At 38.4% G+C, this 13,743-nt stretch overlaps 7 protein-coding genes and 1 non-coding gene across 8 annotated transcripts, besides 1 other annotated feature; 4 read left to right on the top strand and 4 right to left on the bottom strand.

Annotated features, from left to right (window-relative positions):
* Positions 1-43: 43 nt before the first annotated feature.
* NHP2 (snoRNA-binding protein NHP2) lies at positions 44-514 on the bottom strand (the record flags this gene model as incomplete). The annotated part of the gene is made up of 1 exon (NM_001180268.1): positions 44-514. The coding sequence occupies one exon, from the start codon at positions 512-514 to the stop codon at positions 44-46; it is 471 nt and encodes a 156-aa protein (NP_010073.2).
* A 285-nt stretch (positions 515-799) lies between these two features.
* On the top strand, positions 800-1,819 carry CWC2 (active spliceosome conformation promoter CWC2; the record flags this gene model as incomplete). The annotated part of the gene is made up of 1 exon (NM_001180269.1): positions 800-1,819. The coding sequence occupies one exon, from the start codon at positions 800-802 to the stop codon at positions 1,817-1,819; it is 1,020 nt and encodes a 339-aa protein (NP_010072.1).
* A 30-nt stretch (positions 1,820-1,849) lies between these two features.
* Positions 1,850-2,081: an origin of replication (ARS405; Autonomously Replicating Sequence).
* On the bottom strand, positions 2,041-3,756 carry UGA4 (Uga4p; the record flags this gene model as incomplete). Its single annotated transcript, NM_001180270.1, has 1 exon — positions 2,041-3,756. One exon carries the CDS (start codon positions 3,754-3,756, stop codon positions 2,041-2,043), a length of 1,716 nt encoding a protein of 571 aa, NP_010071.1.
* Positions 3,757-4,407: 651 nt separating this feature from the next.
* YNCD0001W lies at positions 4,408-4,478 on the bottom strand. The gene has a single exon. It is a non-coding gene; the product is annotated as a tRNA-Gly (tRNA).
* Positions 4,479-7,613: 3,135 nt separating this feature from the next.
* Positions 7,614-8,732, top strand: YDL211C (uncharacterized protein; the record flags this gene model as incomplete). The annotated part of the gene is made up of 1 exon (NM_001180271.1): positions 7,614-8,732. One exon carries the CDS (start codon positions 7,614-7,616, stop codon positions 8,730-8,732), a length of 1,119 nt encoding a protein of 372 aa, NP_010070.1.
* A 235-nt stretch (positions 8,733-8,967) lies between these two features.
* On the bottom strand, positions 8,968-9,600 carry SHR3 (Shr3p; the record flags this gene model as incomplete). The annotated part of the gene is made up of 1 exon (NM_001180272.1): positions 8,968-9,600. The coding sequence occupies one exon, from the start codon at positions 9,598-9,600 to the stop codon at positions 8,968-8,970; it is 633 nt and encodes a 210-aa protein (NP_010069.1).
* Positions 9,601-10,059: 459 nt separating this feature from the next.
* On the top strand, positions 10,060-10,737 carry NOP6 (Nop6p; the record flags this gene model as incomplete). The annotated part of the gene is made up of 1 exon (NM_001180273.1): positions 10,060-10,737. One exon carries the CDS (start codon positions 10,060-10,062, stop codon positions 10,735-10,737), a length of 678 nt encoding a protein of 225 aa, NP_010068.1.
* A 743-nt stretch (positions 10,738-11,480) lies between these two features.
* Positions 11,481-13,580, top strand: PRR2 (serine/threonine protein kinase PRR2; the record flags this gene model as incomplete). The annotated part of the gene is made up of 1 exon (NM_001180274.1): positions 11,481-13,580. The coding sequence occupies one exon, from the start codon at positions 11,481-11,483 to the stop codon at positions 13,578-13,580; it is 2,100 nt and encodes a 699-aa protein (NP_010067.1).
* Positions 13,581-13,743: the final 163 nt, after the last annotated feature.

Here is a 13,743-nt window from a genome sequence, read left to right as displayed (position 1 = left end):
TATTTCTTCTAGATTTCTAATATGGTTAAGAAGCGAACTTTTTTCATAAAGCTTGAACTTCTTTGACAACTTCGTTGAAAGATTCCTTGTATTCTTCTTCTTTATTTTTTCCATCTTTTTTCTTATTGCTACCTGGGACGATAAAGACAACTGAGGTAGGTCTTTTTGTAGCGCCAGCGGCACCTAAGTCTTGCTTTGAAGGTATGAAGATGTATGGGACAGAGTGATCTTCACATAAGACTGGGATGTGGGAAATAACATCAGCTGGAGAAATGTCACCGGCGATGACGACTAAACCTTTTTCACCCTTTCTTAAGGCCTTGACAACTTCCTTGACACCTCTTTTAACATTCTTGGCCTTGGAAGCCTTCTTCACGGTCTTCAAGACCTTCTTGTTTAGTTTCTTAGAGGCCAATGGTTTAGCGAATGGCAACACAGCAGGCATTCTGGCCTCATAGTTGTCTACGGTTTTGCTTTCTTTGCTTTCCTTATGTTCCTTGTTGTCTTTACCCATTTTTACTGCACTTGTTTCCGTTTCTCTGCTACCCAATGATCCATTGACCATTTACTACTACTATATCATGCATTCGTTTTTTACTTTTCTTTATTCCTCATCACTTTTTTTCAGAAAAATTTTTTTCAGTTTTTGAGCATTCCATCGTTACATACGTACATATGCGGGTAATGATGAAATTTTCCATTATGTATTGAAGGCTGGATCATAATAAAGACTACTGGCGATGGGCCTTAAGGTAGTAACGACGTTAGTAAGACAGTATACGCATTGATAGAAATTTGGATGACATCTTGGAGGGATAAATCCGCGAAAGTGCAAGTGAAGGAGTCAGAACTGCCCTCCTCTATACCGGCGCAGACTGGATTGACGTTTAATATATGGTATAATAAATGGTCCCAAGGGTTTGCGGGGAATACACGATTTGTTAGTCCATTTGCTTTGCAGCCGCAACTTCATTCTGGGAAGACTAGGGGCGATAATGATGGCCAGTTGTTCTTCTGTCTATTTTTTGCAAAGGGTATGTGTTGCCTTGGCCCTAAATGTGAATATCTGCATCATATACCAGACGAAGAAGATATAGGTAAACTGGCCCTGAGGACAGAGGTATTGGACTGTTTTGGTAGAGAAAAATTTGCTGACTATAGAGAGGATATGGGCGGGATCGGTTCATTTAGGAAGAAAAACAAGACATTGTATGTAGGTGGTATTGATGGAGCATTGAATAGCAAGCATTTGAAGCCAGCTCAGATAGAAAGCAGAATTCGATTTGTATTTTCTCGATTGGGTGATATTGATAGAATACGATACGTTGAGAGCAAAAACTGTGGATTTGTGAAGTTTAAATATCAAGCTAATGCAGAATTTGCCAAAGAAGCCATGAGCAATCAGACATTGCTGCTACCCAGCGATAAAGAATGGGATGATAGAAGGGAGGGTACTGGACTATTGGTGAAATGGGCAAATGAAGATCCAGACCCCGCTGCACAGAAAAGACTGCAAGAAGAACTGAAGTTAGAGTCTTTAAACATGATGGTGCATCTAATCAATAACAATACCAATAGTGCTGGCACTGAGGTTAATAATAAGAATAATGAAAGGTTAGACAGGACATTTCCAGAAGCAAGTGTTGATAATGTCAAGAAAAGACTATTGCCATTAGATAATGGAATGGAGAGTGATGATTTTATAGAAAAATTGAAGAAAGTGAAAAAAAATATCAGTAGAGAAAATATTTCATCAAAGCCATCTGTTGGTAAGCTTGGTGGTCCCTTGCTCGATTACCTCTCCTCTGATGAGGATTAGAGAAGAAAATCGTTTCCACCAAATTCTAAGTATCTGCCATTAACATTCCCGCTGAGCTGATCATAAATTATCCGCGCTTCTTGATTTTTATGTTTGGGCGCAGAAAACAAGCTAAAACGGTGAGATAGGATAAACTATAATATAATTAAATTAAAAATACTGACTATATAAGCTAGACCTTATAAACTCTGAATATAAAATCTTTATAAAGGTTTGAACATTTATGGTTCCTGTTTGGACATAATTGTGTCGATAACATCAGCACCAACGGCTTCAGTATAATCATCATCCGACAAATTGGTTGCTGGACCGTGGTAGTATTTCTTCTTGTAAACTTTGTAGTAGATACCTGCAAGGATCCAGATACCGGGACCAATAACGCATGCATAATTCATTGTGGATTTAGTAATACCATGTTGTTGAGAGGGGAACATAACCAAAATAATAATGAACAATTGGAAAGCAACACCTGTCCAAGCAACAATTGGAGACCAGATTTTACCCAAATAAAATGGACCAGGTCTAAATAAATCTCTACCTGATGTTAAACGGAAAACTGTAGGGGTACTCCATGCCAAATTGTTTCCTGCAACAGCCAGACTAAATAATGCATCAGTGGCGGCATCATCAATCAAACATAACAATCCTAAAATCAAGGAACCTACACAGGCAGCCAAAATAGCGAAAAAAGGGACCGAGTATTTAGAATCCACTCTTTTAATATACTTTGATAGGGGCAAACCGTTATCACGGGAAAATGCCCAAACTTGTCTAGAAACAGCTGTGGTAATGGAAGCACCCATTAGAAATTGACAGAATGCGATCAATGACATAAATGCAATGGCCCATTTTTTTCCTAACGAATCATAAATTATTTGAGCCAAAGCAAAGCCGTACTTGGAGTCCAAAACGCTGTCAATATCAGGGTTGATACAGGCCATTAAACAAATAATAATCAACCAACCTAAAATCCAACAAACAGCAATAGATGAGATTATACCAATGGGGACTGATTTCTTGGCATCTTTGGCTTCTTCAGATTGATGGACACATGAATCAAAGGAACCAATAGTCCAGACAGCAGGCATGAAACCAGCAAGACAAAATTGCCAACCATTATTCCAGTCACTTAAGTTTTCATATTTCCCAAATATAAAGTCACCATCATTGAAACCTCCCATTCTATGCTTGGTACCAATCGGTAGCGCAATGAACAATAAAACAATAATGAAAAGATTGGCAAATATACTTAGCGTCTGCAGACGAGCAATGGCCCCAGAAGCAACACATGTACAAATACACATAACCACCACTGCTCCAGCAAATATACCGTAAAGTTTCCCACTCGTTACTTCAAAATTTCCATCTTTGGTTAATGTGACAGCAGCAGCAATTTCCTCAGCCAAACCGTAATCAATGGAACACACACCGGCTGCCAACGCTAGGGAGTTTGAGCAACCAATAATAAAAGAAATAATCTCTTTATAACCTTCTGGAGCATAGTAATACGTCCAGTAGTACAAACCACCAGCGGTAGGAATGGAACTTGCATGTTCAGCCATGGTAATACCCACCAGTAAAATGAAAAACGCAGCAACGAACCAACCCCACACTAATGTTGCTGGACCACCACCGAGCCCACCACCCATCACAGATGCAATGGAGGGCAATAGACCCATAATGGAGAACGCAATACCGAAAACTTGTAATGTTGAAAATTGTCTTTTTAATTCTTGTTTATAACCGATCTCTGCAAGCAGTTGGTTATCATTTACAGATTTAGCAGCATCGATATAGTTCACTTCACCGGCACCAGTCTTGGAGCGAATCGACCTTAGGTTAGACCCAAGGCCTTGTAACTGGTAAGCCTGACCGATATCAGTGGATATTCTTTGTTCTACTGATATCTTATTCTCGTTTTTGCTTGACATACTCATTGTTAGTAATAATAAATTATAAGACCTTGTTACACTTCACAACTGAAGTAAACAGCTTATACTGTTTTATATAATCACAACAAGAAGGAAAGGACCATGCCAGTCAACAGAATACGTTTGAACTACTTCTTAATATATATGCATTTGTTATTCAAGAGTAAGCCGTATTCGCTATCATTATCACTGAGCACAATCTCACATCAAGATTCTAACCCAAAGAAGGAACTGATTACTGTGCCAAGCCGCGTTATCCGACTTAAAATTAGTAGGTTCTCCCCTTATTCGATAAACGTACATGGGTACGTGCACCGGTATTGGACCATCGAAGGCCCTCACCTCCATGGTAATAGATTGCAAAATCCAACATGACATAAAACATCTCGAAATTGCCGCCGGCGGTTTTTGGCGCACGATAAGCGATAAGCGATTAGCGATAAGAGTACCTTAGTAAGATGCCTAGGAAAAAGAAAATAAGATACGCAAGCCGCGGTTAAACAATGATATAGAGTTGCCTGATCAGTAACCACTAAAGAGAAAAATAGATCCCAAAAAATCAATCATTTCAATGATTGAAGAAATTGTCATTCACAATAAACACTGGAAATGAGTGCAAAGTGGAAAACAATGTGGAAAAAGAAAAAAAATTAAACTTGCGCAAGCCCGGAATCGAACCGGGGGCCCAACGATGGCAACGTTGGATTTTACCACTAAACCACTTGCGCTAAGTGAACTTGAAAACGGGAGCGTTGGATAACAACTAATACAAGACTGTTGACAACAATTCTGCGAGAGTAACTTGTCGTCAACACTTATTATCATTTTGAATCACAGAGGGTGCTTATCCTCTTGGAATAAATGGTCTACATCATTCTAAATGGTAGAAGCATGGAAGCCCAGACGTTAACGAGTTACACAGGTGTTTATATGTTTAGATTTATGTATGTAGCAACGCTAAGCTATCTCATCTTGAGATACAACACGAAAAATGGAATGAACAGATCACCTAACAGTTAAACCACTCTAACAGTTACTATTAGAGTGGTTAAATGTAAACTCTTGTGCAGTAAATAAGAACTAACCTTAAACCTTCACTAACGAAAGTGCTACTAAAAGGTACCTCAGCAATGGATTTCTGTTTCCAGACTGTTTTGAAAGTACAGGCCATTCATTATAATGACTGCGGTTTATTCAAGGCAAACCATCCGACATGCCTCAAGAGTTACTGGAAAATGAGGTGGTCTCCTTGTTATACAGAGACTGACTATTGCTTCGTCTCAAGCTTTGTAAAAGGTACCCACCCTTCTTGAAGTCACCAGAGTTAAAACCAACCTCTTGGTTTCGAGAGGTTGAAGTCTCTCAAAATGTAACATTTAACTATAACATCAGTCGTATGTTATTACTGGATGAAAGATACTGGTATCACTGCTCTTTGCTTCGCATGCTGTCACAAATTGTCGTTGTGAGCTCTCTTAGTTATTTGAATTAGTGATAAGATATTCACATATCTTACTTGCTTCTTCTTACATCAAAGAAAAAACATAAGCATGATAAATAAAAAATGCAAGATCCGCTCTCAAATTCTTTACAACGAATTCTTTGTTTAGACTAAACGATAAAGAAATTCTTCTGCAAACATAATCAAAGAAACTGTGCAGGAAATGAGAACGGCAAGAAAAATATTGGTGGTGCAGTTATGGACTGACTATCCGTATTCCGACATCAAAATGATACCGTACTTAGTAGATTTGCGCCATTCAAAATTAATACGTACCTGGGCTCCACCGCCACAAATTCCCGCGACGTTTATCTCTCCCCTATGCAGCATTAATATCTTCTAAAAAAAAAAAAAATTTACAAAACACCTAATCCAATCATTTCACCAGATTACCGAAGCGTTTGCGTTAAATGTCCTGCTACGGCAATCGACAAAGTAGACCCACTCTATTACTACTGTTTGTTTGGTACTTAAATTGCTTTTTGTTAGCGAAGAGATATCGACGATGCACACGTTATTGATAAACATCATATACGCAAAGCTTCGAATTAAAAACATATTCTTGAGAACAGGTAAATTCCTTGAGCATAAATCATCAAAAAAAGAAAATAAATTCTGGAAGCGGATTAAGTGTGTGATCTCATAGAACTGCCTTAAAAATCTTGAAGCCAGTCAAATTTTCCATAAATCCTTGGGTTCTACTCATGTAATCAAAGCGAGGATAGCCCACAACTTTCACAAGTTCGATTTCGCCAACAAATAAAACAGCTTAACTGCTTTGCTATGTTTCCTCAACAATCGAACTGGCTGACGAGTAGAAGTCTGGCATTATGTGGAATCACTCACTGCACCAGCTATCTCTCCAGTTACTAGTTGTATTCTCTGTCAGCAGTCGAAATGACTTTTTTAATATCAATATGGCAAAAAAGTAATACACACTGTTAAGAAGTTAACAAACATAGTAAATAGTGTTTCTCAAAGTGAAGCCATTTTTGAAAAATCCAGTTCACTATAAATCCACTGTGCCAGTAGAACAGTTGCAAGAGTCCCAGTCCATAATAAAACGCTGGGAATGATTCCAGGCGTTGACTTGAACACAATTGCCAAATTTACTCAGATGGGCTGAGCCCGTAACAAATAACGTCAACAGGCCAGTAAAGGTTAGGATCCGGGGTGTAACTAATTTGAGAAAGAAAATGTCACTATTTTGCGCACAATAATCACAAAAGAATAGCAAATTCAGCTCTTTGGCTACCTTCTTCTTTTTTTTGTCCAAAAACATGGAAACATACTATGATTACCATTTTGTACCGACGAAGATACAAATGACACCAAAATCTTCGTCAGAAAACACTAGGTTATCGCGCAAAAATTTCTAGAAGTATGGTACCAGAATATTGCACTACTTAGCCGGGCCACATAGTAAATTTTTCTCAACACCAGGTACTGGAGTTAACACTAGGAACCGAAAAGCCAGTTTTTTTTCTTTCTTAGATATGATCGAGATAGGTTTAAAGAATTAATGTTTGAGCAGATTAATGCCCGACCTTTGTCATGTATTGTTTGATATCTTCAACGGGATGTCGGACATTATGTCAAGTCAGATACCATACAGAAATCTCTATCGCTAGCTCGTAGGCAAAAGGTGAACGGCAATATCTAGTAAAGACTCTTTAAACAAAATAGTAATTATTATGGCAGAGATGAACCATTCACATAGGAACAGGAACAGCCAATGGATTTTTCATTATTCTGAAACCACAATTAATTCATGATTTTGTTTCGGTGCATTTATTCTTTCATTAATGAAATTCCCATGCTAACTTATGTATCGTTTTTGCAGTGCAAGCATCCTCCTTGACAACGCATTAAATATGCCTTAGTAATCCATTAAAAATACTGTTTTCATTCTTCCACAATATTACACCTGCTAGATTCAAATACAGGCTATGAGGAAGTGAAGCCAAAGATCGAAACGTGGAGAAGGGTCCGTAGTTATCTCTTCTTTGTTCAAAGTTAAGAAAAAGCTACCGGTTTACCGATATCACTGGACGATGGAAGAAGAATGCAGCAGCTCAAGTACATATTTTACAAAAAAAAGAGTATATTAGTTCATTATATTAATTTCACTAACCGCATCAAACTAGGAGATATCAACCGTATTGTATGTTACCTTGGGCGGGCGCTCTAAAAATACGTGAAAGATTTCGCGTCAGAGAAATTTCTCATAGATTAAACGTAAACAAAATTCAGATGGTTCTGCTCGAGATAATAAAGTAATTCATAGAACGTTAAGATTTATTTTTACATCCTCAAAAGGCGCGAGGCATCTTGATAATTCTTTCTATTGCGATACTTCGCCATGCTACTAAATGTAACGTCTTCGCAATACATAAGCACACCTCAATCCAGAAGTCTGAGTGAAATTGACACGTCAGAAACCGCCAGCTTATCATCAGCTACAGACCACATTTTTGCATTATCCACTGAGGTTGTATCCTCAATTACGACGAACCTCATTGAGGGTTTAGAAAGTTCGATTCAGGTCCCCATATCAACCGCATATGGTACGACTTCCTTCCGCAACAACACTTCAAGTCCACAATATCTGGTTAGCAATTGCACTTCCTCTGTTCAAAGCAATATCACTATCGATAGAGGACTGTTAAGTACATTGAAGACTTTCACTACTTCACAGGTGCCAACCATAGAGCCTTCGACGACTAAACTAACAACACCATTATCTACAACATTTACCTCAACCTCTACATCGGAAATATACTCCGTATTCACCAGCGAGAACTCAGTTTATATCATCTATGACCAAGAATACAAATTTACAGAGCGATCGACAACATTTAACACCCACTTTCCCCAAACAACTGTGCTTCAAGAATCAAATCCTCCGTTAACTTTCACCATTCCATCCAATACCATTACCGGGGATGCTAAACTTTATCAATATCTATCTGGTGCACTAAACACTCAAGATACCTCAGATGCCAATAATAGAAGGACCGGAGTTATTGTCGGTTCTACGGTTGGAGTTGTCATTGGAGTTGTAATAGTAATTTTTATCGGATTCATAATTATTAGAAACAGACGAAACGTGAAAAATCACAGCAAAAAGGGCTTTAGCCATGATATTGGCAAGAGGGTAAGTTGTGATGAGGTAACAGAAACAGAAGCACCGTCAAATCCGTTCCTAAATGTCCTTAATTATAAAGTAACAACCAACGGCGAGGGCAAACGAGATTCCTTTGAAAATGGTAGAGATTTACACAGAGCTAGTTCCTCAGACGGTATATATATAGCACATCCTTATTATGGGATGGCGGATCACGAATCCGGGAGATTTTCATACGTATCGTCATACAATGAATCTGCGGAGTCATCCATTGAAGAAACAAGTTCCAGTGCGTCTACTATTACTCGGCCAAATATTCAGCAAACCAATAGCTTTTTGAGAGAAATTATTTAAAAATAGAAAAAAGTGGATTCCAAGATTTTCGTACTTCTAAACAAGGCTGGTACTTGTTGCTATTTCTTTGGAATTATTTGTAAATTTATGCACGAAGCAGATAGAGTTTTATTTATTCAACAGTATTTATATAATAAATATTGATCTTACTATACAACTAGATTCGTATAATCGTCTGTTTCGTCACAGACGGGAAAAGAGGGACAAAAAGAGAAAATGTTAAAAATATTATGGCCTATTTTTTGGCGTTCTTCCTCTTTTGAGCACCTTTAGATTTGTTATCATTCTTTTTCGCATTGTCAACTTTCTCAGTCTTTTTACCGGCATTGGCAGCTTCTCTTTCTTCTTGAGCATAAAACTCCTTTAATCTTTTTTGCAAATCCCAGTTACTGTACCACAAACCAATTTGTAGGATGATAACACCGGCAAACATAACTAATAAAATTATGTTGGAGGAAGCAATAACTGCCAAACCCTGATTTTCCGTAACTTCTCCCCAATTATGGCTCACAGAACAGTCGATACCTGTTTTCACATTAGTGAGAAACACACAGATAGCCAACACGTACAACCCCAATGAACAATACTCAAACATCTGCAGTTCAGGGTTTGGCTTGAAAACCTTAATTGTACCACCAACTAAGCCAATACCGGCAACAACGCACAAAGTAACAATCACCGGCAATGGAGTCTCATGTAAAATTTGGTAATGTCTCAGTGCCAAATCGAAATGCTCTTGAGTAGAGTTAGGATTAAATAAAAGATGATAATCGTATGGCATGTTACTGAAGAAAACACCCATTAGGAACGTTGTGGCCGATAAGATCATGGCCGTACCGATAGAACAGAAATCTGAATATGAGAACATCGTTAGAGTTTTATCGTATCACGGGATTTTATGCTCTGTAGTCCAATGAATTTACGGCTGTCTTCCAAAATACTTAAATCTGTCCTTTCATCAACTTTTTATATTTTTCAGAGTTTTTACACAACCCGAAAAAATTGTTATCGTGTATTAATTTTAGTACATTATAAAAAAAGATGGAGAGGGAAAGAGCCACCAATTACATTGGCGAAAGGTGATGGTGTAAAGTAACGGCAACCAAAAACAATTATGGATGGAAAACTTGGTATGAGAGTACTATTATTACGAACTCCACATTAACTCGATTCACCAAGTCCTTTCCCCATACGTTTACCCGGCATTCCTGAAAATTTTCTAAGATTTTTTTCTTCTTAATCGATGAGCTTAAAAGGTTTTCTGAGAAAATGAGAAAGTAATCTAATGTAGAGGACAGGATAGAGATTGAAGACGTCTACAGCTAAAATGGGGTCCGAGGAAGATAAAAAGTTGACCAAGAAGCAGCTCAAAGCTCAGCAGTTTAGAAAAAGTAAGGAGGAAAAAGATCAAGAGAAAGACGTAAAAAAAGAGCAAGCACCAGAAGGAAAAAGACCCAACAGTGCAGCCGGAAATGATGGTGAAGAACCCGTGAAGAAAAAAAGAAAAACACGTAGAGGCCGTGGTGGTAAGGGCAAAAATGGTAAAAAGGGCAACAGATTTATTGTCTTTGTCGGTAGCTTACCTAGAGACATCACTGCTGTTGAATTGCAAAACCATTTTAAAAATAGTTCACCCGACCAGATCCGCCTCAGAGCTGACAAAGGTATTGCATTTTTGGAATTCGATGCTGACAAAGATCGCACCGGCATTCAAAGACGTATGGACATTGCCTTATTACAACATGGGACCTTACTGAAAGAGAAGAAGATCAATGTCGAGCTAACTGTTGGCGGAGGTGGTAACAGTCAAGAGCGTCTAGAAAAATTGAAAAACAAAAACATCAAGTTGGATGAAGAACGTAAAGAGAGGTTGACAAAGATGATTAACGACGGCAACCAAAAGAAAATCGCCAAAACTACCGCCACTGCAGCTCAAACCTCTGGAACAGACAACAAGCCTGTTCCTGCAGGAATTCATCCTGATAGAGCCAAACTACTTAAATGAGTACAAATTTAATTTTATACGCCATGTATCTTAGACAAAAAGAAAATAAAGGGAAAAACATAAATAATCGTGCAGAATCATGCTACTGCCAAAAAAAGAAATGGCAAAGATGCCCAATACGTAAACTCTTCCGGAAGCAATAGCGCCGCATTATTACCGCTGCTCTATTTCACTTTATCATGAAAGACGAGACGGCTGGTACTTTTTTTTCCCCAAATCGGAGCTACTTTTCCGCACTTCAAGTCCGGTGGGAATTTTTACTACTACCCCTTAATCAATGCACTCCCCCCGCAATGACGTACAGGGGTAACATGTCTAACATTTAAGGTTACGGCTGTTAGCATATTGGGGGTTATTTGAATTATAGGAACGCCAAGAAAAAGGACAGAGGGTAAAAACATTCTCGGTGCTGCCGGATTGCTTATTAAGACGTATCCGTTAAACAATCTCCGCTTTTTTTTTTGTCTAACAGCCGGCTCTCTTTGGCTAGTCTCCATCCCTTCGTCACCTTCGGCTGTGGTCACACAATAAGGAAAGGTGCAAAAAAAAAAAATAAATACGAAAATCTGGAAATTGAATTCTTTTCATTAACATTCATTCACTCACTGAACTTATTGTCAATCGGAACATATTTCCTTGCCTTTATGAATTTTTGAAAAGAAAAAAGTTAATAGGAAAAACTAGATAGATTGCAAAAACGTTCACAATAGCGTACGTAATCCTTTTACTTATCATACGGAGTGATGTCGTTGTCTAGAATCCTGCGATATAATCAGAGAAATAACAAAACTACAGCTTCCTTGACTGCAGAACACGCCTATTCCGATAATTGGGCATATTCCGTCTCGTTAGGCGATCCCACTAGTGTTGGTGTGAATATGGCTGCTAAGACGGGTGAGGCGCTAAATAAATCATATGATTCCGTTTTTTCTTCTCTCCCTGTTGCAGATAGTGTACCTCGGACAGACTTTACTGCATCTTCCCGGGATGATGAAAACACGGACGTGCAAAAGCTGACCACTTCCTGGATGGAGAAAATTGACACGAAGATGCCCGAAAACATATCTAAAATCGACTCTAATATTATTTCCTCTCCCATGGTCAGTAAGGTTGAAGCAAGATTTATTGTTCCTAAAGGAAGATTGAGGAAAAATTCTACCGATTTTACGTCATCTTTCTCAAACTCGTTAAGTTTACCCAAAAGTTATGGCAAATTAATTTTCTTTACATCAAAGAAAAACAGCAGTAGTACCAAAAAAAATCTAGCGAATGATATCAGTGATAACAAGCATAACAACAATTCTTCTAATACTATCGGTCACAATATTCCAGTCACGACAGCCACGGCGACATGTGATGAGATTGCATGCACCTCCACAGAACATGAATATAATGTTTATGAGGAAGAGAGGATGTTCACTACTCGTGTATATTCTCTAGAAGATTCGGTCTCTTCACTGTCCACGAATCCTCTCGACGACACGTATTCAGAAGCAGTGCAAGTAAATACAAGACATATCGAGGACACTGAAAGCACGGCCCATATAAGAAAACACTCCTATACTACGTCATTGTCAAGTATCAAAAGGCTCTTCAAAATAACGTCTTTTAGCAATAACAACAGTAACTCATGCGATCACCAGGAAAGCACAGTTGCAGATGATTGCGCTATATCATCATCATTGAAGGAAACAACTTCTTCGCCAGTCTCAACTGGATCATTCTCTCTCATGATCGAGAATGAAGACAGCGATAGAGATCAGATTATTCAGGCTTTATATAGTAATATTGAAGCATCCACTGACTTGGTTTCCAGGAAATATAGAGATCTCGACGTTGTTCTCGGCGAAGGTTCTGGTGGTAAAGTGAAACTGGTCCAAAGGGTCCTGGATAATAAAGTTTTTGCATTAAAGGAATACAGGTCAAAGAAAAAAAGGGAATCTGAGAGAAAATACATCAAGAACATAATTTCTGAATATTGTATTGCCTCCACATTGAAGAACCCAAATATTTGTGAAACATTGGAAATACTGTATGAGAAAGGTAAAATTTTCCAAATTCTCGAGTATTGCGAATATGATTTATTTTCTTTGGTTATGAGTGAAAAGATGCATTACGAGGAAATATGCTGTCTTTTTAAACAGCTGATCAACGGCGTAAAATATTTGCACGACATCGGTCTCTCTCATCGTGATTTGAAGCTAGACAACTGCGTTGTAACACGAAGGGGAATCTTGAAATTGATTGATTTTGGCGCTTCCAGTGTCTTCCACTATCCATTGTCTTCACAGATGATTGAAGCAAATGGAATTGTTGGTAGCGACCCCTACTTGTCACCCGAAGTCTTTTATTTCAATGAGTACGATCCAAGAGCACTTGACGTTTGGTCCGTGGGGATAATATTCTTTTGTATGATAACGAGAAGATTTCCTTGGAAATATCCCAAAGTGAAAGATGTTCAATTCAAGGCATTTTGTTCCGGAAGAGGTGTGTCATCTTTTAAAGATCTTGTGACACGGCCTGCTACCGATGACAGCAATAATTATGATAATGATGGCTACGAAGAAGGAGTCATTGATATGGGTCCCAATTTCATTCTGCACAGACTACCAGAAGAAACTCACAAAATAATGAGGCGTATACTGGAAGTTTCACCTTTCAGAAGAATTACCATAAACGGAATATTACAAGATGGCTGGATCAAAGAAATAGAAACGTGTCAAGTTGTGGGCGCGGCAAGCCCAAATGAGGCATCGCTTCGAATAATAAACAAAGGTAATCACATACATACAAACATCGATCAACGATACGCCCACATTGGCGGCCTGCATCAGCGAACGTAACTGGAAGAATAGCAATGTCATACTGGCCATATGCTCCAGCTTTTACTTACGCAAGTAATACTTACAGCACTGTAACCATAGGTACATATACGTGAAAATACGACTATATCTAATCTAATCTGTCATTTATTTATTTATTTACCGTCGGAAAACCAAGTCCGCT

The sequence above is a fragment of the Saccharomyces cerevisiae genome, chromosome IV (assembly GCF_000146045.2).
Source record: "Saccharomyces cerevisiae S288C chromosome IV, complete sequence".
NCBI lineage: Eukaryota > Fungi > Ascomycota > Saccharomycetes > Saccharomycetales > Saccharomycetaceae > Saccharomyces > Saccharomyces cerevisiae.
This window is presented reverse-complemented; position numbering and strand designations above follow the sequence as displayed.